At 44.4% G+C, this 24,954-nt stretch overlaps 1 protein-coding gene across 1 annotated transcript in view; it reads right to left on the bottom strand.

The window, feature by feature from the left end:
• The window catches only part of LOC147716922 (corticotropin-releasing hormone receptor 1), a 1,353,112-nt gene that overhangs the window by 859,433 nt on the left and 468,725 nt on the right, over window positions 1-24,954 (bottom strand). The window contains exon 4 of the mRNA XM_086919826.1: window positions 10,892-10,998. Coding sequence (XP_086775952.1) covers window positions 10,892-10,998 — 107 coding nt within the window. The remainder of the gene's footprint in view (window positions 1-10,891; window positions 10,999-24,954) is intronic.

The raw sequence follows: 24,954 nt of genomic DNA, 5'->3' as shown, positions 1-24,954 counted from the left end.
AAATGCAATTCACTGCTCGTTTGGCAAGTTAGGGACATTGAGTCAGTATAGTATTTCAGTTGCAGAGGAGACACAGTGTGCCCTTGGGTGGCTCAGTTTAGATGGAAGTTCCTGCAAAAACATTCCAGGAATGAAGCCAACCAAGTGAGGAGGTGGGAGTGCAGAAGTGTGGCGGTCCAAGGTGCACTTCTGGGACAGCATAAATGGACATTTATGCGGAATATCTGGACACGGAAAGCATGTCTGAAAACAGCCACAGATTATGTGAACACTGGTGAATTATATCTAAAAATTGTACAGTACATCAGGACACTTCATCTTTATTTATTTCTATAGCGCACGCTGCACAACTAAATTTATTTTAGGAGCTAGATGTCTGTACCTCAGTAAAATTGCAGAAACATGAAGAAAGCAGAAAGATAAAGCACTTGCATATAATTAAGGCAGATGCATGGAAATATTCACGAATATCTAGAAATCACCTTCATGCTAAATTTGGAAAAGGGGCCTTTTAATTTTTTTCTCTGAAGCGGTGAACTGTATTGAGGATCTCTGAAGGACACTCATTCCATATGCTGGGAGCCAGCACTGAGAATCTCCTGTCGCCTTCATTTCTAAATCGTGGTATGAAAGGGTTTTCTGGATCTTGGTATTAGAGGATAGTTGGTGATTTGTAGGTCTCGCCTGGCGTTAGCAGCGCGCATGCACTACTCTCGCCATGCATGGGCTTCTTGGAATCAAAACAGTTCCAGAAGTCGCGTGTCTCCTCCGCCTTCAATTTTCATTGACATCGTTTCTCATCAGTAATAATGTTAAACAGAGTGTAATGATTACACCAGAGGCATTTGTATCTCTCTTGGTTGCGACCCTGACCACTTTTGGCCCCGCCTACCAGGATTGGATCTTTAACTTGCGGCGTGACACAGTGCCTTCTAATTGCTGGGTGAGCACTTTCTTTTTTTCATTCGCACAATGGCGTGGCGACAGCTTTTTTTAAGTGGGCGGTATCATGGCGTCCTCACAAGCGCATTAATTGTGGTGGCCGCCTGTTTAGCTTTAATTTTTATTTTAATTAATAATTATGGACATTTTTTATCAGTGCTGCGCCCATTTCACGAGCGCCGCGCTGATTTGCTTTTATTGTTGTGTGTTCCCAGCACGCCTTATGTTTCTCCGCTCACAGCGCTCAGAAGAAGCGGCATGCAATGCAATGGACTCTAGTATGTAAGCGTTTTTTTCCCACAGCGCGCCACACACACTTTATCTTTAACATGGCGCCCTTGCGCCTTTCTCTTGTTGTACATGGACGCACACAGTCAACAATGCCCCCACTGCATAAAGACCCTCATCCCCTCCTCTGGGTGCCGCGCTTGAACTTTTAGGCTAGCACATCGCACGGTTTTAGACTAATGCCACAGGGGCCATGCTTAATATATTAGCAGGCGCTTAATTTTATTATTCATTACCCACAATCAATATTTCCTACCCGTGTCCTACTGCCTTTTCGCTGTAGCCTGTAGTTGTTCAAGCACCTCGTTCCTGACCTCACAGCCGGCTCTCTGCCGAAGCTGTGGGCGAGGGCAATGTAGGGCTCAGTGCATGCTGTTGCAGCAGCAGAGCCTCATAGTCCTGAGCCTCAGCCGCATACAGCACCTTGTCAGCAAGCACCAGCCTATGTTTCAGTCCTTACTGCCCTCCAGTATGTCATTCCCTTCAACATCTGCACACATCTGTTAGCCCAACTGCAGACTGCTGGCTTCCCGCACTTTCAATCCCACAAATCGGTCTGTTTTCTGGTTATAAATCTGCTCAGTGTTTGTTTACCTTCACCATTTCTACACATCTAAACAGGGCATTAAGTAGGATGAAATAACTGTGGGGGATTTTCTTAAAGGGGCGTCGCCAATGTAATTAACGGTGTGGCTTAAAAACAGGTATGTTAAAATTCTGTGTTCAGAATAGTATGCCGACCGACTTGTATTTTGCTGCTTTTCTCATTACACCCAAGCATTTGCAATGCAATAGGTCTTGCCTTTCATTAAGTTAAAGCCATTTGCTTTGCTATACAATACCATTAGCAAAGGAAATGGTGATAACTTAATCAAAGGCGAGACCTATTGCATTTTCAATGCTTGTTTTAACATATCTTGTAGATCTGTCCAGTGGATCATACTATGCAATTATAGCTGAGACACTCTTTTGGATATGAATCGCTCTTGTACTGTGAGCCAATGAACACCTTTCTGATAGGCTGACAAAAATGTTTGTTTTTTTGAGTTCGAATATGAAGCTAGTGGCGCTTTGGGCTCTTTGACGTGTCCTGATATGGCAGGGCAGCATTTAATGAAGTGCTGTAATCAAGGCTGCAGTAATCAATGGTGGTTTACTGTCCATATGAATAAAGGAGGGTTTTTAAAATAATTTCCATTGAAATAATGTGGCTTTTACTGCTACTCCACTCTGTGTATTGAGATGGAGGATTGCATTCCATAGACTACCAGATATTTGTATCTTAGATAAGAACATTTTGGACAAAGAACAGGCATAGAGGGTAAGGGATCCAATCCCTTGATGAGATGGTGAGGGCCTAGGAAGAGTACATCAGTTTTGGAACCATTGAGTTGAGACAGCTTTTCCCATCCTAGTTTTATGGACTGAAGGCGATTGGATATAAGCACTCAGTAGCGTAACTACTGTTGGTGCAGCAGGTGCAGTGCTCTGGGTCCTAGAGCCCTGAGGGGCCTATCAAACCCTAATAATTGCTGAATTTTACTACCCCAACAGCAGTAAAAGGGGTCATTTCCATTGCCTGCACTAGGGCTTATGGCATCCTTGTATATCTCAAAGCTGGCAGAATGCAGCTTCTGTGAGCATGGGTACACTGCATCTTAAAAAGGGTGTAGTCTATTTAGATGTGAAGGCACCAAATCTGGACACCATTAGAGTATATCAGGACAATGGTCCAATATATTTGGACACAGGCAAAATATATTTTTGCATCAACAAAGCATTGGTTGACAGTAGTGCATCAGTTCTGGTGCAGCTTTTGTAACATGGGTGACCTGTAATGAAACGATGCAGTATACCTTGACACAGGTATATAGCTGGATAAAGGCTTAGCATACCTAGACACTGATACAGCATTTCTGTGGAAGAGTGCAGCTTATCTGGATGCTGGTGCATGGGCTCAGCATATCTCAGTATTAGAGCAGAATAGCTAGAGAATGATACAGCATATCATGGCAATGGCAGCATAACTGGACAGTGGAACTTCTTTTCTAGATCATGGAGAAGAAGCTGTGTGGATGCAGCCCTTTACTCAGATGTGGGGAAACACAGGGCTCTACACTGAGCCCCACTATTTTTTAACATTTATATGCCTCCTTTGGCCTTTTTGGTAGAGTCATTCGGCTTTTTAAATAGTTTTGTATGAGAATGATACGCAGTCACTGCTCTCTTATGAGGATGATTCCGCCTATGCCAAGCAAACTTTCACATCATGTGTGAAACCAGTGATGGATTGGCTCAGAATTAATTGCTTACAGAGTATTCAATACAAGATGGAAATAATGCTTTTTGGGCCGACACTACTGGGCTGGACAGGCGGTTGGCCAAGCAGTGGTAAACCGCCATTCCCTCCTACCGAGGAACTTAGAAATGCTGTTTGATATGCAGCTTTCCTCCGAAACCCTGATAGCTGCCGTGTTGAAATCCTGTTTGTGAATATTAGGAATGCTTAAGAAATTCCTGAACTTTTTCCATGGAATGCGCGGATAACAGTGGTCAGGGCATTGATTCTTTCCAAATTTAGTTACTCTATCGTTCTCTATCTGGGAATTCCAGAATATCTTGTACCCCATCTCCAGGTGCTACAGAACACTGCAATACGCAAACAGCCTAATGTTCCTCTGTGTCCCATTTCAGGGAACAATTCTGTTAGTGAGTGACGTTTAGGGCCTTAATGATTGCAAACCGAGCCTCCCACAATACAGGGCTCAAATATCTTAATGACAGGATTCACTAATACAGCCCTGTTCGGGTCTCACGCCTTAGGAATGCATGGATGATAGCTGTCCCCGCTTTAGGAGAAAGCAACATGGTGGGGCCTCCTTCAGTATACTAGCTGCCAGGTTTGGAATAAGTTTCTTCTTCAACCTAGAGCCCTTTTGGATGAGGCCACTTTTCAAAAATCCCTATAAACGTATCTCTTCAATTTATAAGACCTGCTCCCCATTTAATCTTTTGTCTCAGCTCTGGGGCACTCTTGACGAACCGCACATTATACAAAACACAGAAATTTGTTCATTCATTCACATCTAGACAATGGCACAGTACATCTAGACGATGGAACATCATATGTAGACAATGAAGATGCATACCTGGACAATGGTGCAGTATATTTAGACACCAGCAGACTATCTAGACAATGGAAGCATATCTAGCCAATGGCACAACATATCTAGACTATTGAACAGCATATCTAGACAATGGAACAACGTATCTAGACAATGATGAAGCATATCTGGACAATGGCTCAGCATTGCTAGACAATGGAACAGCATATCTAGATAATGGTGTAGCATATCTGCAGAATGGCGGCATATCCAGACAATGGTTCAGTAGATCTACACAATGGTGCAGCATATCTAGACAATGTAACAGCACAGGGTTTTGGCATTTGAGAATCAAGGAGGGGTGATTTAACATGGTCTTCCCATGCCCTGCTGGGTGTGCTAATTTATTTTCTGTCAGGATTTGTTTCCCTTCTTTATGGTTCTCATCTCTGCATGTTTCCTGGTTGGTGTAACTATTCGACCATCCTTGAGCAACGGTGTACACATGGTTCTCTGTGAAGCAAGGCTGGGTTGCCCCAGAGAGGGCTCCTTTTTCTAGATTTTCTCATTTGAAGGGTTTGCCTTTCTTGCACCCTTTTTTTCTCATGTGTCTGGTGTACTTGCTACTAGGGAATATTATTTTATTTGCCTCAGTTCATATATCAACCTGCCTAATGTCTGATTCATTTAGCTAGCAAAGAGGGTCTTCACCTTTTTTGTGCTGGGCAGTAAAAGTTGAATGTTGTTTGGCTTTCAGGGTCCACCTCTGTCATTGAAATTTTTTAAATTCCGCAAGAGGATTTCATGTGGTTTTCAGAAGGGGCTGCTACAGGGCAGCAGTGAAGGGGTGCAGGGGGGGGGGGAGGGGGGTAAACAAAAAAAGAAAAATAGGGGAAAATAAAACAAAATTAAACTTACCTTACTGTGACCGCCTTTCCTCCGTCATTCATGCCACAACGCAGGAACAGGAAGCACCCAGGCTTCCATGCTCATCTAGCCAATCACAATGCTGCTGATAGCAGTGTTGTGATTGGTCTGAGAACCGTGGTTTGGCACTCAGATGGAGTAGCAATCTGAGTGCCAAACCACGGTGCTCAGACCAATCACAACACTGCTATCAGCAGCATTGTGATTGGCTAGATGAGTCTGGAAGCCTGGGTGCTTCCTGTGCATTGCAGCCGGTGGAGAACATGCAAAGTGTGCATGACTTTTGGGCCGACCCAAGATGGCCCGCCAAACCATCATGCACACTTGGAGAGTGCTTACCACTCCTCCCCTCCTCTGTGGGCAGCCCAGCCTGCCCTGCACCTAGACAGCCACTAGAGAAAAATAAAATGATAATAATATCTTCATTTTATTTTTCTTGTGGGGCGATGCTCTTCCGCCTTAGCGGAGGAGCCGCCCCTGGGGGTTTTCCCTGTTACTGATGAGCCTCAGCATAACACTCCACATGTCATTGCAGAGCGTACTGCCTGATTGTCCTATTCATACAGCCCCTCCCAATGGCAAGTTCCAACCCCTTCTGGGGCGTAATGGGCAGTCTAGGTTTGGGACTGGATTTTGATCTCTAGTAGGTATGTATGAGCCCTGTCTACTAAAATATGGCACACTTCTGCTCCTCCTACCACTGGCTCACTGTGTGCTGCCTTGATCCAATGCAGACATCCCTGCACCATAGTGCAACTATGCGTGCATTATCGCCAAGATTGTCATTAGTATATCTCGTCCCTAGTTTCTTCATGGGCGTCTTTATAACCTCAGTGCTGCTCACAGAATTTCTCTATGATTAATATAGTGGTTTTTGATGGGGGTGAAGAGCTAATTGTCAGATTGCATAAGGTAATCTTTATCACCCCAATTCTTCCTTTTTTGCCCAGTACATACTTCCCATCTAAAAGTGGTCCATCCGCAATCTTTGTTGAGGCTTCAAGTGCCACAGGATGAGGTTGGAATTTCCCTGCCTCCTGCAAAGCCATCCTGTGCCCTGGGCACCCCCAACTTTTTGATGACTGATACTGGTGGTAACTGATTCTGACTGACCCCAGGTTCTGCCTAACCAGGCCCAGGTCCAGTGTAATGCTGAAAGAGACACATTAGAATTCAGATAAAACACCTACATTCACTAGGGTACACAATGGTATGGTGGGGTACCCCTGTGATTGGCATGACCTCCCCTATAGGCCCTTAGTATATATTAGGACAGGGGGATTGAAACTACCTAGAAGTCTCTAGTACCCTAGGGCATGGCAATTTAGAGGCCGGTAGGTCTTTTTGCAATTGTATGTGTGCACTGCTGAAGTCTGAGGTCAGTTTAAAAACAACCATGGGTGCCAGGACTGCTTTTAAAAAGTAAATTCTGCCCAAACTCAACTTTGGTGTTTGGGGCACTTACAAATGGATAACCTACAATGTTTTGGCATATTAGGGGCCCCCAGGGTCTCCCCTAGGTATCCCAGGGGTGAGGGTCAGGTATTTATAAAGTACACCCTTATAATTTGAGTTTTTTATGCCTAGGTAAAGTGAAATTTCACATTTCACTCCCCACATTGTGTTAAAGTGCTGCTGAAATTCGACTTTGATGCTAGGAGCACTGTGGAGGGAGAATCTGCAATATTTCTACAGATTCAAAACCCTAAAGACTCCACTAGATGCACATGGGGTGGCGTTCCTGTAGATATAAGACAAGAACTTTTAAAATATGTTTTTGTAAGTCCTGGTGCTGGAAAAATGGCCCAAGTCATTTTTCCCATTGCAAATCGCCTGTTAGATAGGTTACCATGGTAGGAAGTTATTGGTTAAAAATTCTTGATAGGAGAGTGCTAGAAATGTTGTTCAAAGACTTTCCAGAATGGTATTAATACATCCAACAATATCATATTGTTGAATTTTTCCTAAAGTGTACATACAAGAAGTTATGAGACTTTCTTGTTTGAAAGTCCAAATTCAGCCTTCCAGTGGTCTGCCCTGATTGGTCAGAGTTAAGTGGATTCGCCAGGCTGCCTTGAAGAGGTGATAAAGAGTCCCTAGGGTTAACCAGCTCTGCTGGCAGGGCAGTGTGCTGTTCCATAAGAATTCCAGGCCAGGGCGAGGAGTCGTAAACTATGTTCTTCAAAGAGAAGAGTAGAGGCCAGTGTCATTTACAACTCTGAACTTCCCACTTTATGCAGATGATAGGATTAAGGAAGGTATGAGCAGATGCAGGAGGAGAGTCTAAGTAAATTAACCATTCTAGGGGTGTGTTTAGCCAGCTCTTACCTCCTCACTGGAAAATCGGCCATTATGGATTTGGAAGATATGATGCACTCTGGGACAAAACAATGCCACAGTCTACAGGATGTGGTCATATATTGGAGGAGTTACCCTGCTCCCATTGGCCAGAAGTGACCTCCTGCTTGACCCAGAGAACCAGGAATAAGTATCTGAGAGGGGCAGAGCCCTCAAGATCTGCTGCTTGAAACTTACTGAAGCAAGAAGTGCCCTGTTGAGAAGTTTTGCTGTGCAAAGATTTCTAAGGCCTGACCTCTGAAGACTGCACCATCTGAAAGTACAGCCCTGTGGATTATCTTGCTGAAAAAGAACTAAAGAGTGGACTCCCTGAAATCTACAGGTTGAAAGAGCTCATCTGGAACATCACCAACTAAATCCTAAATCTACACCTTGGAGGACTACCTGTGGATTTGTAAGGGTTTTGTACCAGTGGATTGTGGGAACTGAAGTCATCAAGTTTCAAGGACCATCTTGGAGCTTCCAGATCCTTGGAGTGAGTTTGAGACACTTTGGGACCCCTTGAAGAAGTTTGGAGAACTTTGAAGCAACTTTGAAAAAAAGCTCCATAGAGGGACCAACTCAACCTGGCCAGCCAGGCCGCCTGCCTTCAACCGCGAGCCGGCCAAGCCAACCAGGTTTGTCCCACTAAAAGCTCCATTGCTCCAACTTCAAGAGATTGACCAGGACTAAGAGAAATCTGAAACCGTCGAACCCTCACCGGATCTGGCTACATGAGGAGCATCGAGAGACCCAGCGAGAACAAGTTCCATTAAAGTTTCTAAGTCTGCTCGCAGAAAAGGTGACTGGGAGCAAACGCGAATGCCAAGCCGCCTGTCTTCCATCATGTGCCGGCCTGGATTCCTTGGTTGCCTCGCTGAAGCAATCTTGAAAATTGTTCTAAGTCCACTCGAGGGAATTTGACCAGGACATCTTCACATGTCAATCCGGAGAACCCTCACCGAATCCAGACTGGCTGTGAGCTTTAAGGGGCTTCGAGGAGAAAAGCTCCAGAAAAGTTTCTAAATGTGAAGGTGGAAACTGAGACTGGGACTTGCGCGAGCTCCATCGCCCCCGGCCTTAAACTTTGACTTTGGGCCGTTCTATCGCGAGCAGGTATCACAATATGGTGCTTTAATCTTCTAAGTGCTATATTTTGTTAAATCTTTAAAATTCATATCTCCGGTTCCCTACTTTGGATTGTTGTCGGTTTGGTGTCATTTTAAAGATAAAAATATTTCCCATCTTTATAAATTGGTATTGGACTTTTATTATGTGTTGTGACTTAATGATTTACAAAATTGGTGTTTTTAAATGCTTTACATACCTGTCTTTGAAGCTAAGCCTGCCTGCTCGCAGCCATGCTACCAAGGGTTGAGCATAGGAATAATTATCTAAGACTTATGCTGAGTCATACCATGTGTTAGTGGCCCTATTGCCAGTGGCAGACCTACATTTGCCCCCAGCAATATTAATAATAATATTAATTCACATTTGTAAAGCGCACAATCACCCGTAAGGGTCTCTAGGCGCTGGAGGCCGTCGGGAAGATTAAGCAAGCTATTGCCCAGAGTCACATGGTGCTGGGCTAATCTACCGAATTTCCTACTTTCCAACACTGCTTTTTTCAGGAGCATGTTGGAAGGCAGGGCCTCTGTAGGGCCTCTGTAGGAAACCTGGCAAAACTCCCAGGTTGCAGAAGTTTGGTATCTTTGTAAGAAGTGCCTGGTGCTATGGAGGAAAAGGCCCACGGCCCGATTCACAAAAGTAATCTGAGACAAAATCCTAACTTTATGACTTTCGGTATTCGCAAAAGGCATTTAGGAGTAGTAAAGTTAGGAATCCTAACTTTACTACTCCTAAACTGAGGCAAAATCCTAACTTTAAAACTTTCTGTATTCAAAAAAGCCATTTAGGAGTAGTAACGTTAGGAATCCTAACTTTACTACTCCTAAATAACTTTTGTGAATACCAAAAGTCATAAAGTTAGTATTTTTTCTCAGATTACTTTTGCGAATCGGGCCCTCAGTTTCTTCATTGGCAGCCTCACTGGACCTTCTTCCGGTTTATACTGCTTCCTAATGTCCAGAGGCGGACGGTAATTTTACTAGGGAGTGGGTTGTGGGGGCCACAAATGCACACATACACACTCACTCAAACCAATGCATTCAGACACACACACACACACCCATTCACTACATTCACTCACAAATACACATACATTCATGCATAGATGCACACACTCACTCACCAAACATAAAAAACACATAAAAATTACTTTCACTGCAGCTCTCCGAGAGGAAAGTGTCGGAGGTCTCAGGATGGCTGGGACTGCTGCCTTCCCTCATTGGCTGACTTAAGGTAAGCTAGTGAGGGAAGACAGCAGTCCCTCACTTGTCACAGAGTAGGATGGGCGAGACTGCTGACCCCACCCAACTCTATGACGAGGTGTCACTGATTGACACTCAGAGCTCGTTATCAGGGGGAGGACCTCGAGGTCCTTTAGCCTGCCTGAGGAGGTCATGATAACAGGGCTGTTAAAGCATAGTTCAGCTCAGGCAGCCACGAGCAAGCACATTTAGCGCCTGCTAGACCTGAACAAGAGTATCTGTTAGGCAGACCTTTGTTCAGCCAGACAGACACTCTTCTTGCTTGGAAAAAGGTGGAAGCCTACATAGATGGCAAATGCCATGAGTAATGCTGTGAAATGCATATTTTGAGCATTACCTATAGCATCAGCCTCCATTAATCCTCGTATTAGAATTAAAGTGGGGTGCGAAATTGTGTATTTTTTTACAAATGTCCCAAGAATTTCACAAAATTAAACTTTTAACATTAAGTATAGTGCATGACTTTTTTCATGTGAGCGCACTCTGTGCATACCGCAAAGTCATGTGAGATACAGGCGAGGGGCTGATTAGAGCAGACAATGTCTCTCAGCGAATCATTCTCCTATAGGCAAAACATTACTTACTATCGTCTAATGCTAAAATTCAAGAACTTAAAAAAAAAAAATTATGAATTTTGCGTGACACAAAATTCGAGAATTTCAGCTACTTGGGGCATGATTTAAATTTAGCCCAGGCATACTTTGGTTCCACATAATGCCACATCAACATCGATTGACATTGTTCTGGAAAGACTTTAATTTCCGGGTGGAAGCAGAAGCAGTTCAGTGCCAGCAAGTGTAATAAATGAGGAATGCATTATATACTTCACATATCTCTACAATATAAATGTTCCTTGATTGCACATTTTCATTTTCAAAGTTTGTTTTTTGGCGGCGTCCTTACCTTAATCTCATGAAAAGAATAAATGCGACCAGCAGGGTCGCCAGGGAAACGCAGTGTCCTAAGTAATTGATGACTACAGCAATATGGTAATGCACTTTGCTTTTTTTCTGAGGAGAGAGAAACAAACAAGCGGCTGATTAGCGCGGGGAATATGAAATAGAATAGAACAAATATACACAGAAAAGAAACAGAACAAGTATATAGAGAAAAGTGACAAATCACTGGCCCTGGGCTGTCCCACAGACTGCAGTGTGACCAGGAGTACAGTGGGAGCACACAGTTAGAACCCCTTGAAGGAACTTCAATAACACAGCGCTCGATTCCCCAAAACCGACTTCGAAAAGTCCTCAACCTACTCTCGTATGATTACCCAGACATTTGAACTCATTCCATCAATTGTATTGGTTTTTATAAATAATTCCAGGAGTAGCCCGGGAAATGTGCAACAGTCCTACATTTTCATGGATTGTCAATTATAGAAAATGCACTCATGCAGATGTTCCCTTAGATAAATCTGTGCAATTGGACCATCCGCCTGCTCTCATCTACTGCTGTTATATTCTTCTCCGAGTAGACTCCCATTTCCCACCTCCTGCTTCATATGGCGGTATTTTCTTTCCTTTTCTACCACGTGAAGTCACTGACCACTGCTGTTAAACACATTAGCATCAGGATCTAGGATAGGAAAGTAAATTCAAGTGTAAGATGAATACACACAAATAAACATGGCGTTCAACTACTGTTGCAGGGTAGGTCACCCTACAAAAAAAAATCCCGGCCACCTTCTTTCTAAATTTCACAATCGTATTACCACTTTATGATAATACAATTTGACAGTTTGTGACAATGTCAATGGATAGGGAATTAACATTTAAAAATATCTTTTTCCAGCTAAGTACCATTCAGATGCAAAACAAAATAGTGAATTAAGCAGCGATGCTTTCAATAGAAACAGAATAGACAGATACCAAATATTTTCTCACGTCATGAATTCATTAAGGTCTTTAGAGCATTAAGGAACAGAGACGAAACTAAAATACCAATCAATCAATTGATGAGTGGGACAGAAACAGCCGTAATCTCAGCCAATGTCTGTATAGGGCGGCTATTGGATGAAGGACAAGGGGTGGCGCTGATACCCTTGAATCTATCACACGCATTTGATGCCATCTCACCTGTGCTGCTGCTGGATAAACTTCAAGGTCTTGGCATCTCTCATTAAGCATTAGCCCTCTTGTCCTCCTTCCTCAGGTAAAGATCCCAAAAGGTGAAGTTACAGCACTTCTACTCAGTGGCCTTTTCCCTGCCTTGTGGAGTGCCGCAGGGCTCATCTTTGAGCCCTACGCTTTTTAATCTTTATGTGGCCCCCCCAGCGGCAATAATCCAGTCATTTGGAATGGAGATATTGTTGTGTGCTGACTACACTAAAATCATTGTGTCAATCCCCAAGGATCCATGCTCGATAGCAGAGAACGTCTCACGTTGCGTGGCCAAAGTGGCAGAATTGATGTCATGTAATTTTTTTTAGCTCAATGGAGAAAAGACCAAAGTGATGATTTTTGGTCCAGGGCCACCCAGCTGATATAGTAGCTGCTGGCCACACTCTTTAGGAACCTGTTCTACTCCATGAAAAAAGGCTAAGAACCTTGGAGTGATGATGAGGTGGAGTCGCGGCGATTATCCACTCCAGTGTGAATATCACCGCTCTTACCTGTATGACCTTAGCCAATACAGATAACCTGGTACTAAAAATTGCTGCTCCCTACATGACCATAGCATGTGTTCTCTTGTGCCACTTCAATGCCACTGTTCCCTATGGCTTTTAGTGAGCAAGTTGCTAACCTGGCTTTGGATCATACCAGGGTCATGTTAGTTGGAGATTTTAATTATTGGTATAAAGACCCAGCAGAGGGCTCTCAATCGGCGGAATTGACTGACCTTCTTTCTAACCTCAACTTCAAGCAATTGGTGCTTTCCCCGACCCACGACAAAGGACACATATTAGACCAAGTGTGGTCTAACTCCACCTGTGTGTCCTCCCCGCTAACCTTCCCTTGTCTATGGTCAGATCATCTCATTCTTAGGTTTAAGATGTGTGTTAAGCATATTAGAACCACTGCGCCAATTGCTGGAAAATTAGCCAGAAACTGGAACGCAATGGACAAGGCTGCCTTCTTACAGTCACTAGCCAATGACGTCCCCTCCTTGGACAATGACATGAACCTGTCTGTTTCCACTATAACCGACTGGTTACAAGCGGCAAGCAACCTCCATGCCCCTTACAAAAAAATTAGATTAGTACGGCGCACAGACGCTAATAAATGGTTTTCAGCCGACCTGAAAAGCAGGAAACTGGCCCTCCGGCATCTTGAACGTCTGTGGCGCTGCGATTATGATACTGAGGGAAAAATCAAATATACCAGGGCGAGGAAGGAATACATGAATGCCATCTCTGCAGCGAAGACTGAGTATTTCTCTTCTCGTATCCTAGATTCAACAAACAAATCTAAGGATATTTTTTCTGTCTTTAACGAATTGACCAACTTGGAGAATGTCCGTCCTAAAGTAATCCCTACTCAGGGCATGTGCGACTCACTTAACACCTATTTTAGTGACAAAATCTCAGATATAAAGTCTAGCATTGCCCAATCAAAGACCCTAATCATGACTGGCATGGCAATCAAGTCCGGTTCGGCCACTTTAACCAACTTTCAACCTATAACCCAGGGCCAGTTGACGGAATTATTGATGAGAGTCAAATCCGGCTCCCCTTTGGATGTTTGCCCCCCCCCGCATCCTGAAAGAATGCTTTTCCGCCTACCCTACCCCTGTACTCGCCCTCCCTAATGACTCCCTCTCGTCGGGCATAGTCCCGTCTGCCTTTAAAAAAGCCACGGTCATACCTCTACTGAAAAAACCCGGGGTTGACCCTGCATGTAAGGCAAATTACAGGCCCATTTCCCTGTTGCCTTACCTGGCAAAAATTCTAGAGGCACACGTGGCGAAAATCCTTTCTAACTTTCTGGAGGAGTCGTCCTGCTTTGACCCCCATCAGGCTGGATTTCGGCCTGCACACTCAACGGAGGCAGTGGTCACCCCGGTGTTGGACACACTCCGAGACTGTGCAGACAGGCGCTCTCCCCAGGCCCTGGTGCTCCTGGATTTGTCGGCCGCGTTCGACACGATCGACCACAACATCTTGGTCGATCGTGTCGAGCAGGTCGGCATCCGGGGCACGGCGGTCTGCTGGTTGAGGTCCTTCTTGGAGTACCGCTCCCAGGCAGTGCGCCTGGGGGACCTAACTGGTGTTAAACAACCCATCCCATGCGGAGTGCCACAGGGCTCTTCCTTGTCACCTCATCTCTTTAATATATACATACTCCCCCTGATACAAACCTTGAGGGACAAACAGGTGAGAGTATTTAATTATGCAGATGACCTGCAGTTACTCTTCACCGTTGACAACTCGGAAAAATCCGTCAGTCACTTCCAGTCAACCATGAGGTTCATTAAATCCTGGATGGACCAAAACCAACTGAAATTAAATCCGGGTAAAACCGAACTGGTATTGACTGGGGATAGTGCTAAGTACTGGGGCCCTCACTATTGGCCCTCAGATCTGGGTCAAGCTCCGCAACCATCACCATCAGCTAAAGCGCTTGGAGTCATTGTGGACAGTGACCTCTCACTAAAGGCACAAGTGGGCCAGGTGGTCTCCAAGTGTTTTTACCAGCTAAAAAAAATCAGGAAGGTTCGCTGACTACTAACGCTTGAAGCTACTACCCAGGTTGTGATCGCCACTGTTCTGTCCCATCTGGACTATGCGAATGCCATCTACTTGGGTCTCCCAAGTTATCTACTCAAGCGTCTCCAGATGGTACAGAACTATGCTGCTAGGATAATCTTGAAGCAACCAAGGTGGCAGGCAGCGACCCCCCCTTCTCATTAAATTGCACTGGCTTCCGATCATACAACGCTGTACCTTCAAAGCAGGTTGTATGATTTTTAAATCACTGCATGGCAGAAGCCCTAAATTCATCAATCAACTGATTACCAGATATGTTCCCTCCAGCAACCTTCGTTCACCCCACCTAGGCTTCCTTCAGACCCCCCCCCTTCAAACTTAAACGCTCTGGTGGACGTAGGTTTGCAACACTTTCCCCCTGCTTATGGAACACCTTTCCACTGGAAATCCGTCTCTGCCAAGATTTTCTATCTTTTCGGAAAGCACTGAAGACCTGGCTTTTTAGACAGGCGTTCTAACCTTCTTCCCTCACCTTCGTTGTGTTACGTTCAAACTTAGCGCCAAGAAACTAATCAGTGTTAGTGCGCTCAATAAATGACTTAATAACATAACATAACATAACAGATGGGTACTGAACTTAATTTGAATGCCCAGGTGAGTTGCACAATAGCAACATGCACCAGGATTATAAGGATGCTTAAAACATTTTTCCCATTCACTCAGCAGTCTGCTCGTAAGCAGGTTGCTCTCGCTCTGGTAATGTTCAGACTGGATTACTGCAACTCACTCTACCTGGACTGAAAAAAGAACACGCAGCACAGACTCCATGTGGTGCAGAATGCACTGGCCAGACTTGTTCTGGACATACCCAGGGGGCAGTCGGCCAAAAAAGAATTGGAGACTTTTCATTGGCTCACAATTAGTAAGTGCATCAGCTTTAAATCTGTGTGCATGATATGCTTCAAATCGAGCTCACAGTCGCGAAAACCAAAAGAAGGAAATGGGGTGACAGAGCATTTTCTACGGCCGCGAATAAACTCTGGAACATCCTTCCACAAAACATTAGGGCCATCCCTCAGCTCTTGCCCTTCAGGAAGGCTCTTAAGACCTGGCTTTACTCCCTGTAGATATTTTCTGCATCAGGAGATCTAGTGGACTTATTCCAGATGGAGGTATATAGAACCTTGATGCCTTTGGCTAACTGCTTGGCTTTACAAATCAAATCAAATGTATAAAGCACAGCTTATCACCCCAAAGGGTATCCAGGCACTTCCAGGTCCTGGAGGCTTATTCGACAGCCAGGTCTTGAGGGTCATTCGGAATTCCAGAAGTGAGGTGCTGGTCCGAAATTGCCCGGGGAGGCTGTTCCAGGTTTTTGCTGCGATGTAGGGGAAGGAGCGTCCCCCATGTCTACTTCGCCGGATGAGGGAAGTATGAGCAAGTAAGAGGGATGCAGAGTGTTGTCTTCTCAATGGTTGGTAGAAGTTCAGATTGTGGTTAATGTAGATGGGTCCCTGGTTGTGTAGAGCCTTGAGTATGTGAGTCTCTTCTTTAAGGGAAGTCAGTGGAGATTCCTGAGGTCGGTTGTGATACAGGTTCCTCAAGGAAGACCAGGGATGAGTCTGGCTGAAGTTATGTTTTTGGTCTGGAGTCTCTGTAGGAAGTGGGATGTGATTCCTAAGTAGAGGGTGTTGCCCTAGTCCAGTTGGTTGTTGATGACAGCCTATGTCACAGTGTGTCTTGTGTGAAGGGGTCTACGTAGGATGATCTTAAGTAGCATGCACAGAATGAGGAAGAAGGTGGAAGAGACGGCCATGATGTGCGATTTCATGGTGAGCTTGATGTCAATAATGATTCCTCAGTTCTAGGCGTAGTTGGAGGGAGTAGGTGCTGGTCCTAGGTCTGAAGGCCACCAGGACTTTTTCGATGTGTTGATTTTTGCTGAAGATAGGTACTTCCGTCTTTTCTGTTTTTAGCTGCAGGCAGTTGTTCTTCGGCCAGTAGGGAATGCCTTACATGCATCTGTCGAAGGTTGTACTGATGTTAGTGGGGTCATTAGCGAGTGAGAGGATGAGTTCGGTGTTGTTGGAGAAAGAAATTATGTTGAGACCGTGGGTTCTGGAGATGTTGGCCAGCGGGGTCATATATGCGTTGAAGAACATAGGGCTGAGGCATGAGCCCTGGGGATACCTCAGGTGATCTCCTTGGGTTCGAGGTGAAAGGTGAGAGGTGGATCCTCTGGGTTCTTCTGGTGAGGAAGCAGGAGATCCATCTGAGTGCATCCCCTTGGGTGCCAATGTGGTGGAGTCTTTCAATCAGCCTGTGATGTGATACAGTGTTAAAAGCTTCCGAAAGGTCGAGGAGGATCAGAACTGCTGTTTCTCCTGTTCAGATGTTGGTGGCTGCGATCAGGATGGTTTCGGTGTTATGATTGCTGCAGAAGCCGGATTAGGGGGTATTGAGTATTTGGTCCTGCTCTAGGGGTCATGAGTTGCTTGCTGATGATCTTTTCCAGTCCCTTCTCTGGGAATGGGAGTAGGGAGATTGGCTAGTAGTTTTTTTAGTCCTCTGGGTTTGGCGGAGGGTTTCTTTGAGAAGCACTTTGACTTGGCATGTTTCCAGGCATTGGGAAATGTTGCAGTGTTGATAGAGGTGTTGAGCACGATGGTGAGTTCCTGGTCGATCATTTGGTTTCCAAGGTTGAAGAAGTGTTGCAGGCATGGGTCTATGGGAGCTTCTGAGTGAATAGTTTTCACGGTGGAGGTGTTGTCCTGGGTGGAGAGGAGGTTCCAGGTCTGTGGTTTGTGTCAGTTCTGGTGGTGTTTTGTCAGTCGAGGAAGTCGGTAGGTGTGGGTTGGGGTTAAAAGTTTCTGTATAGGGTTACAACCTTGTTGTGAAAGAAGTCAACAAAGTTGTTGCACAGCTCCTGTGAGGGTGTGATGTTTTCGCTGGCAGCTGAGTTGGAGAATTCCTCAACGATGTTGAAAAGTTCCTTGGTGTTGTTGGCACTGGTTTCAATGCATGTGGCTAGGGCTGTCATCTTTGTTGCCCTCAACAGGCAGTGGTAGAAGTTGAGGGAGGTCTTGAAGGCTACCCTGTCAGAGGTGTCCTTGCTGATGGGCAATATCCTTGCCTGCTGTTTGTTGTCTCGTTTTGCTGTTCTGAGTTCTTGAGTGTACCAGCTGGCCTTTGAAGGATTTTTTTGGGATGTTCTTGAGGGAGATGATACTGTTTGCACGACTGGTGATCCAAGCATTGAAGCTCTTTGCTCCTTGTTCGAGGTTGGCGGTGGTAGCGTGGTTGGAGGTGTTGACAGCATCCGGTCTCTGAGATTTTTTTCCACCTCAGGTGGGGGACATTGGCCATCTCGGGGTGGCGGAGAAGCTGAGGTGGACGATGGAGTGATCGGTCCATGTGAGTTCTGTGACGTGCCTGTATTTAATGCGATTACTTGAGGTGAAAGTGGGGTTCTTTGAATGTCCTCCGGTGTGTGTAGGGTCGTGAACCAGGTTATGTGACATTATATCGAATTTATAAAGCACAGCTATCACCCCGGGAGCATCATGGCTCTATGCAGAGCCCAAAAGACACACACAACCTTAACTGGGTCAATCCAAGGCCTTTAATACTGTCAAGGAGATGCGCAGTGTTGTTGTCGGGGTCGTCGACGTGGAAATTGAGGTCGCCTTGGAGTCTAAAGCTAGGGGCACAAAGAAGTCTGGAATTGTGTTGCACAAGCTGGAGTGCTGGGCGGGCGGTTGGTATGCAAGGGTGCCTCTTATGGTTGTCTTATTGTCCGTGTGAAGCTTGAAGTTGAGAAGTTCCATGGAGGTGGTGGGTTTGTCAGTGGTGTTGGTGCACTGTATTGTCTCTTTGTGCATGATGACTGTTTCTCCTCCTGGCTCGTTGATGTCGTCCTGGTGAGTGATTTTATATCCATCAGCGATCCCTGTAACAATGTTTGAGGGGGATGTGGGGTTGAGTCAGGTCTCATTGAGGAATATGATGTTCGCTGTGAGGGTGTCGCTGAGGTCCCATAAGTCGGTGGAATACATAGTGAGGGTGTGTCAAGGAGGGTACTTGCGAGTTAGTGTTTTAGTTCAGGTGGTGTCTGTGGTGTTCAGGGTGGTACTGGTCGGTGGGCTGGTGAGTGTGCTGCAGCAGGTGAAGTGGGTACAAGGGAAAGGTCCTACTATGGAGCGTGGGTCAGCGTGATGGCAGGGTTTCTTACTGCATCCGGGGTCGAGGGTGTAGAGTTCTGTGTTGGTGTATCTTTGGGGGGCAGGAGAGCCAGGGATTGTGGCACTGAGCATGGCCCAGGCACAGACGGGTGCAGACTGGGCTTGCCTTTGGCATGCCCACTGCATGCTTCCACTGTGCAGGTGCGCTGAGGCCTGCAATAAGTAGGTCCTGGGATGGGTGGGCCTTCTGTTGGTGGGAGAACGGTGAGTGGGAAAACCCATACGGAAAATTCGGGCAGCAGGGGTGTCACTGGATCAGTTTGAAGCAATCAGGAATTGGAGGCCACAGGCAAGTGGCAGGGTAGGTGTTCAGATGTCTACACAAAAAGGCAAAAAGTCAGGGGAAAACCATGCCAAGGTTGTCAAGTCCAACTGCCCCCCACCCAAAATTTACTATGACTAGTGGACCTCCGTGCTCCGTTTTGTGAACACACTAGACAGACCACATATTCTATAACTCATGCCTTCTCTACGAATAGCATATATGCTTTCATGCTACAATACTACATCACTTATCCTACATTGAGTCATAGGAACACTCTTGACATCTCAAACAACATAATGTATGATTACACAGTGCATGGTAGCAGGGCGAGTTATAGTTAAGGAAGTCTGGCTAATGTATTCTCACATTCTCTTTTTTTCATTGAACTTCTGGGCTTTGTTTCTATAAAAATGTATGTGAACTCTTAATGTTGGTTAATATATGGTATTCATTGTTTTAAAACATTTTTTGGTACTGCTGTACTTTTGCAAACCTTCAAAGTTCTTTATGAGGAATGTAGTGGCGAAGAGTAGAGAGAAGTGGAGTGGTGTAGACTGTAGTAGAGCGCTTTAGAGAAGAGTGGCATAGAGTGGAGTACAGTGAAATAAAGTGTCGTATAGTGGTGTTTCGTAAAGTGTAGTGTCGTACAGTAGAGTGGAAGTGAGTGCCATGGAGTGGAGTGTCATGGAGTGAAGTAGAATATTGTGGCCTGCAGTGTCGTAAAACAATCACGTAGAGTGTGATAGAGTTGTGTGGCATAGAGTGTGGTAGAGTGGAGTGACCTTGATTGTGGTAGAGTTGAGTGGCATTAAGTGGCGTAATGGCATAGAGCGGGGTAGTGGAGTAGAGTGGAATACTGTGTCATACAGTACTGTGGAGTAAAGTGGAATAGAGGGAGTTGCACAGTGGAGTACAGTGGAGTAGAGTGGCATATAGTGGAGTAGAGTTGTAAAGTGAAGTTGCCTACAATGGAGTACAGTGTCAGAGTGGAAGCGTTTAGTGTCAAAGTTTGGAGTGGAGTGGCATACATTTTTCATGTCGGAGAGTGTCATGGAGTGGTGTATATTGGAGTGGCATACAGTGGAGGGGCATGTCATAGAGTGAAGTGGCATGCAGTATCGTAGAGCGGAGTGGTATGGTGTAGAGTGGAGTGTTGTGTTGTAGAATGGAGTGCTGTTGTGTGTCATAGTGTGTCTTACCTTAGAGAAGAGTGCTGTAGAGTGAAGGGAAAGAGTGGAGTAAGGTGTTGTAGAATGGAGCGGCATGTCAGTGAGCAGAGGTAAGTTTAATTTTATTCTGTGGCGTGCCATAGACTATCTTGCAATGGAGGTGTATAGAGTGGTGTGTCATAGACCGGAGTAGCATGTCGTAAAGTGGAGTGGCATGTTGTACATTGGAGGGGCGTGTCATAGAGTGGAGTGGTGTAGAGTGTCAGAGGGTGGCATAAAATAGAGTGTTTCAGAGTGGAGTGGCATAAAGTGGAGTAAAATGTCATATAGTAGAGAGAGTAGAGTGTTGTAGAGTGCAGTAAACTGACAAAGTGATGTAGAGTTCGGTGGCATAGAGTGGAGTGTTGTAGAGTGGCGTGGCATAGAGTGGAGGAGTGTTGTAGAGTGTGGTGGCATAGAGTGTAATGGCATAGGGTGTGGTGGCATAGAGAGTTGTGGCATAGAGTGGACTGGCGTAGGGAGGAGTAGGGTAGAGTGGAGTGGCATACAGTTGTGTGGAAGAGTAGAGTGGCAGAATGGAGTGGCATGTAGTAAAGTGGAGCGGCATGTCATAGAGTGGAATTGTGTGGCATGTCATGGAGTGGCATGTCAGAGTGGAGTGTCAGAGTAGAGTGGAGTGTCAGAGTGGAATGGAGTAGCATGTCATAGTGTTGTAGAGGAGTGTGGCATAGGATCGAAAGGCATAGAGTTGAGTGGAGTGTTGTGGCATGTTATAAAGGGAAGCATTGCAGAGTGTCCTAGAGTGGAGTGGCGTAGAGCGGAGTGGCATGTGTTAGAGTGCAGTTGTGTGTCTTAGAGTGGACTAGTGTGACATAGAGTGGATTGGCATGGTGTAGAGTGGAGTGCATGTCGCCGAGTGGCGTGTCATAAAGTGTCTTAGAGTGGAGAGGCATTGAGTGGCATACAGTGTATTGGCATGTCGTAGAGTGGAGTGGCGTGCCATAGAGTGAAGTGGTGTGTCATAGAGTAGAGTGTCATGCTGTAGAGTGGAATGGTATGGAGTGTCACCCATTGGAGTGGCATGTCAGAGTGGAGCAGGATATTGTAGAGTTGAGTGGCAGGTCATAGAGTGGAGTAGGGTGGAGTGTTGTAGAGTTGAGTGTCAGAGTGGAGTGGCATGTCAGAGTAGAGTGGAGAGGCATGCCGTAACGTGGCATAGAGTGGAGTAGAGTGTTGTATAGTGGAGTGGTGAGTCAAACTGGTGTGTTGTAGAGTGTCTCAGAGTAGAGTGGTGTAGAGTAGAGTGATGTAGAGTAAGGGTAGTAAGGGGATGTAGACTGTATGGCATGAAGTGGAATGATGTATTGTAGAGTGGAGTGGCATGTCGTAGAGTGGAGTGACTTCTCCTAGACTGGAGTGGGATGCTGTACTGTTGAGTAGAGTGAGATAGAGTGTAGGGGAATAGACTAGACTACAGTGTAGTAAACTCGAGTGGAGTGGAGTGGCATGTCATAGAGTAGAGTGAAGTGACATATCATAGACTGGTGTGTCTAGAGTGTTTTAGAGTGGATGGGGTAGAGTTTAGTGGTGTAGAATAGTGTAATGTGTGTAACATTTCAAAAGTACTGCAGTACTTTCTCGATTCTTTCAAGACAGTGCTGCAGTACTTCCTACACTTTTTAAAAAAATGTATACATCAATAGAAAATACTTTTCCCTACATCTATTGAGTTTGCTGAAATCATGTTTTCCTATGCATTTCCAAAACACTAATAATCTAGATTTCCCACTAAAATCCAAACCAAGAAAAAGTGTGGTCCAAACAATATGGCTGCCTTTTGTTTTTGTAAGTGCTTACAATAAGCAATAGTATTATGTTTCGCCATTGCCATGTACCAAGGTATGCCATCGAGGTACAGCGGTTTACCGAAGGACAATATCTACCTATGATTTTCTCCTTAATATCTTAAAAACAACTAAACTAATTTAGATCAAAAATCAGAAAAGACCTGTTACACATCCTAATCTATATTCTTTCCAAATTTAATGAAAGTCCATTCAGTCATTTTGCAGCTATGTCTGCGTATATGGTGGCAACGATATTAACAATTAAAAATCCAAGGAATTCCTATCTTTCTGAATCCTAGAATCCTAACTATAAATACATTTTTCAGCCCAGAAGATTTATTTTTACTGTGGTTGTCCCACTGCCCACAATGGACACCCATGTATTATAAGAGGACCCCACAGCCTTTCCAGGCTCAAGGGACCCCATTCCTGGGGCTGTATGTAAGTGGAGGGGGCACATGGACCCACCCTCCATGAGCCCACTCCCCATATATTCATAAATATATCTCAGAGAAAACGCCATTATTTTGTTTTTTTAAAAACAACTTGCATTCCCATTGCATCTCCCTGAAGTCCATCGGGATCCTCACTTTTGAATTATTCTTTTTCTGCTCCACCCCCTCGTAAGGGCTGAAGGGAAATAGTATCCCTACCCTGCCATCATTTATATGTTTTATTTTTAAAACGCAGGAAAGGGGACTTAGTTCCTGAGTCCTGTAATGACTGCCTGCAACATTTCCCTTTATGTTGCAAGCAATCAGAGTTCCTGCTCCCGCGGAAGCATGTCCCCTGTGGTAGCAAATTGGGCCTGGGAAATAAAGACACCTAGGCCAATCAAAATGCTCTATTTTCCAAAATTAAATTCGAGGGACTCTCACAGAAGTTCTTCGAATACAACCATCTAGATAAACAAAATATGTTTGCACAGTAATATTGAAAAAAATCTACTGAACAGATTTACATCAAATCACATAAGGCACGTTTTATTGTTCATTATGCAACTTCCTGCGAAATTTGTATAATTCAGTTCAGCAGTTAGGGTGATATAGCATTTCAAAAAGGGAACATGCAAGGGGATTTTGTGTTTTGGGATCCTCTCACCCCTCGCTTGAGAGATCACCCCAAAACTTTCAATGCACAAACTAGGATAAAAAGAATGTTTTGGAAAGTTTCATCAAAGTTATTAGTAAAATATAAAAGGGATTCCCTATGTAATACTGACCTAACTGTAACTGCTCAGTGGTGACCGCCAATGGGATATATATATATATATATATATATATATATATATATATATATATATATATATATATATATATATATATATATATATATATATATATATATATATATATGTATATATATATATATATATATATATATACATATATATATATATATATATATATATATATTCACGAGGCTTGTCACACCAACGACAGCAAAGAACTGCCTATTCCTTAGTGACAAAGAGTCGACCCATAAAGTGCTGGTGCAAGGTGGTTTATTTTAGTAAAGCCAGCGCTGCCGCCATGACGCGTTTCGCCTTCGAACAAGGCTTGATCACATGACAAACTGCTCGTCATAGAGCGGAGCATTTAAAGTGGCAGTGCATACAAATGATTCATGGACATGATAAAAATACTATACAAAATGACGATGTTGTTACCGATTAAATGGCGGAAAATCCCTGAGGAACATATATATTTTCCAAACACTTTTCATCATAGTATAAAAGTAAATTAGTAATTAATATATTTACAAGCATATTTACATAGCATTCTAAATAATGGGATAATACTAGAACATGACAAATAATTATGTCTATGTATAAGAAATGTCAACCCAGTATATAAATGCAAACATTTGAAATAATAATGTAATGCAGTAAGCCATGTAATATACTCTGATATGCTGTAACAACAATCATGCCATGATTCAAAGATATAATGATCTAAATAGAGCCCAAGTGGGCCTGCCACAATGCCTGCTAGAAACAAATAAAGTGCTGAAGTGATTGTGCAAGAATAGCAATACGTAGTGCAAAGAGTGACAACAGATAATTCCTGTTAATATTAAAGAGTGCTAAAATTCATGATTTTTTTTTAAAAAATTGAATGCAAATGAGTCACCACTATGTCAAAAATTAACAATGATGGAAAAATGACATAATAAAGATGGAATACATTTTATATCCGGACAGGACTTGAAGGCATACAGGGTAGTTTTAAATGCAGGTATAAAGATCTTCCCTGTCATTTAATCCATTCGGATTTTTTGTGTTAAGCTCCAATATGTATCTAGTTTCAAGGAGACGGAGTTTAGCCTCACGGTCCCCTCCCCTCCTTGAAACTTCTACACAGTCAATTAGAAAATATTGGAGTTTATCTGGTATGCCTAGATGTTTCTCCTGGAAATGCCTGGCAACCGGATAATTTTGGTCGTGCACCGAAATTGCCCGTATGTGTTGGAGTATCCGTTTGTGGGCGGGCAGTTTAGTACTGCCCACATATTGGAGTTCACATGGATACTCCAACACATAAATGGCGAATTCAGTCTTGCAGGTAAGCCACTTAGAGATGGCAATTGGATGTTCACGAAAGGGGCTTACAAAATGAGTCCTGTTGCTGCTGCTTTTAAACCTGAAATAAAGACCTGTCAGCAGTATTGGGCCTCACGTTGTGTTGCTTTCGTGGTGAAATAATGGGCTGCTCCGTGCCTATTTTGTGAGGCCACTCTGTAGGGTCAAGCTCCAGAACGGGGAACTGTTTGTGTGTTTAAATTGAGGAGCCAGAT

The sequence above is a fragment of the Lissotriton vulgaris genome, chromosome 5 (genome assembly GCF_964263255.1).
Source record: "Lissotriton vulgaris chromosome 5, aLisVul1.2, whole genome shotgun sequence".
Classification (NCBI taxonomy): domain Eukaryota; kingdom Metazoa; phylum Chordata; class Amphibia; order Caudata; family Salamandridae; genus Lissotriton; species Lissotriton vulgaris.
This window is presented reverse-complemented; position numbering and strand designations above follow the sequence as displayed.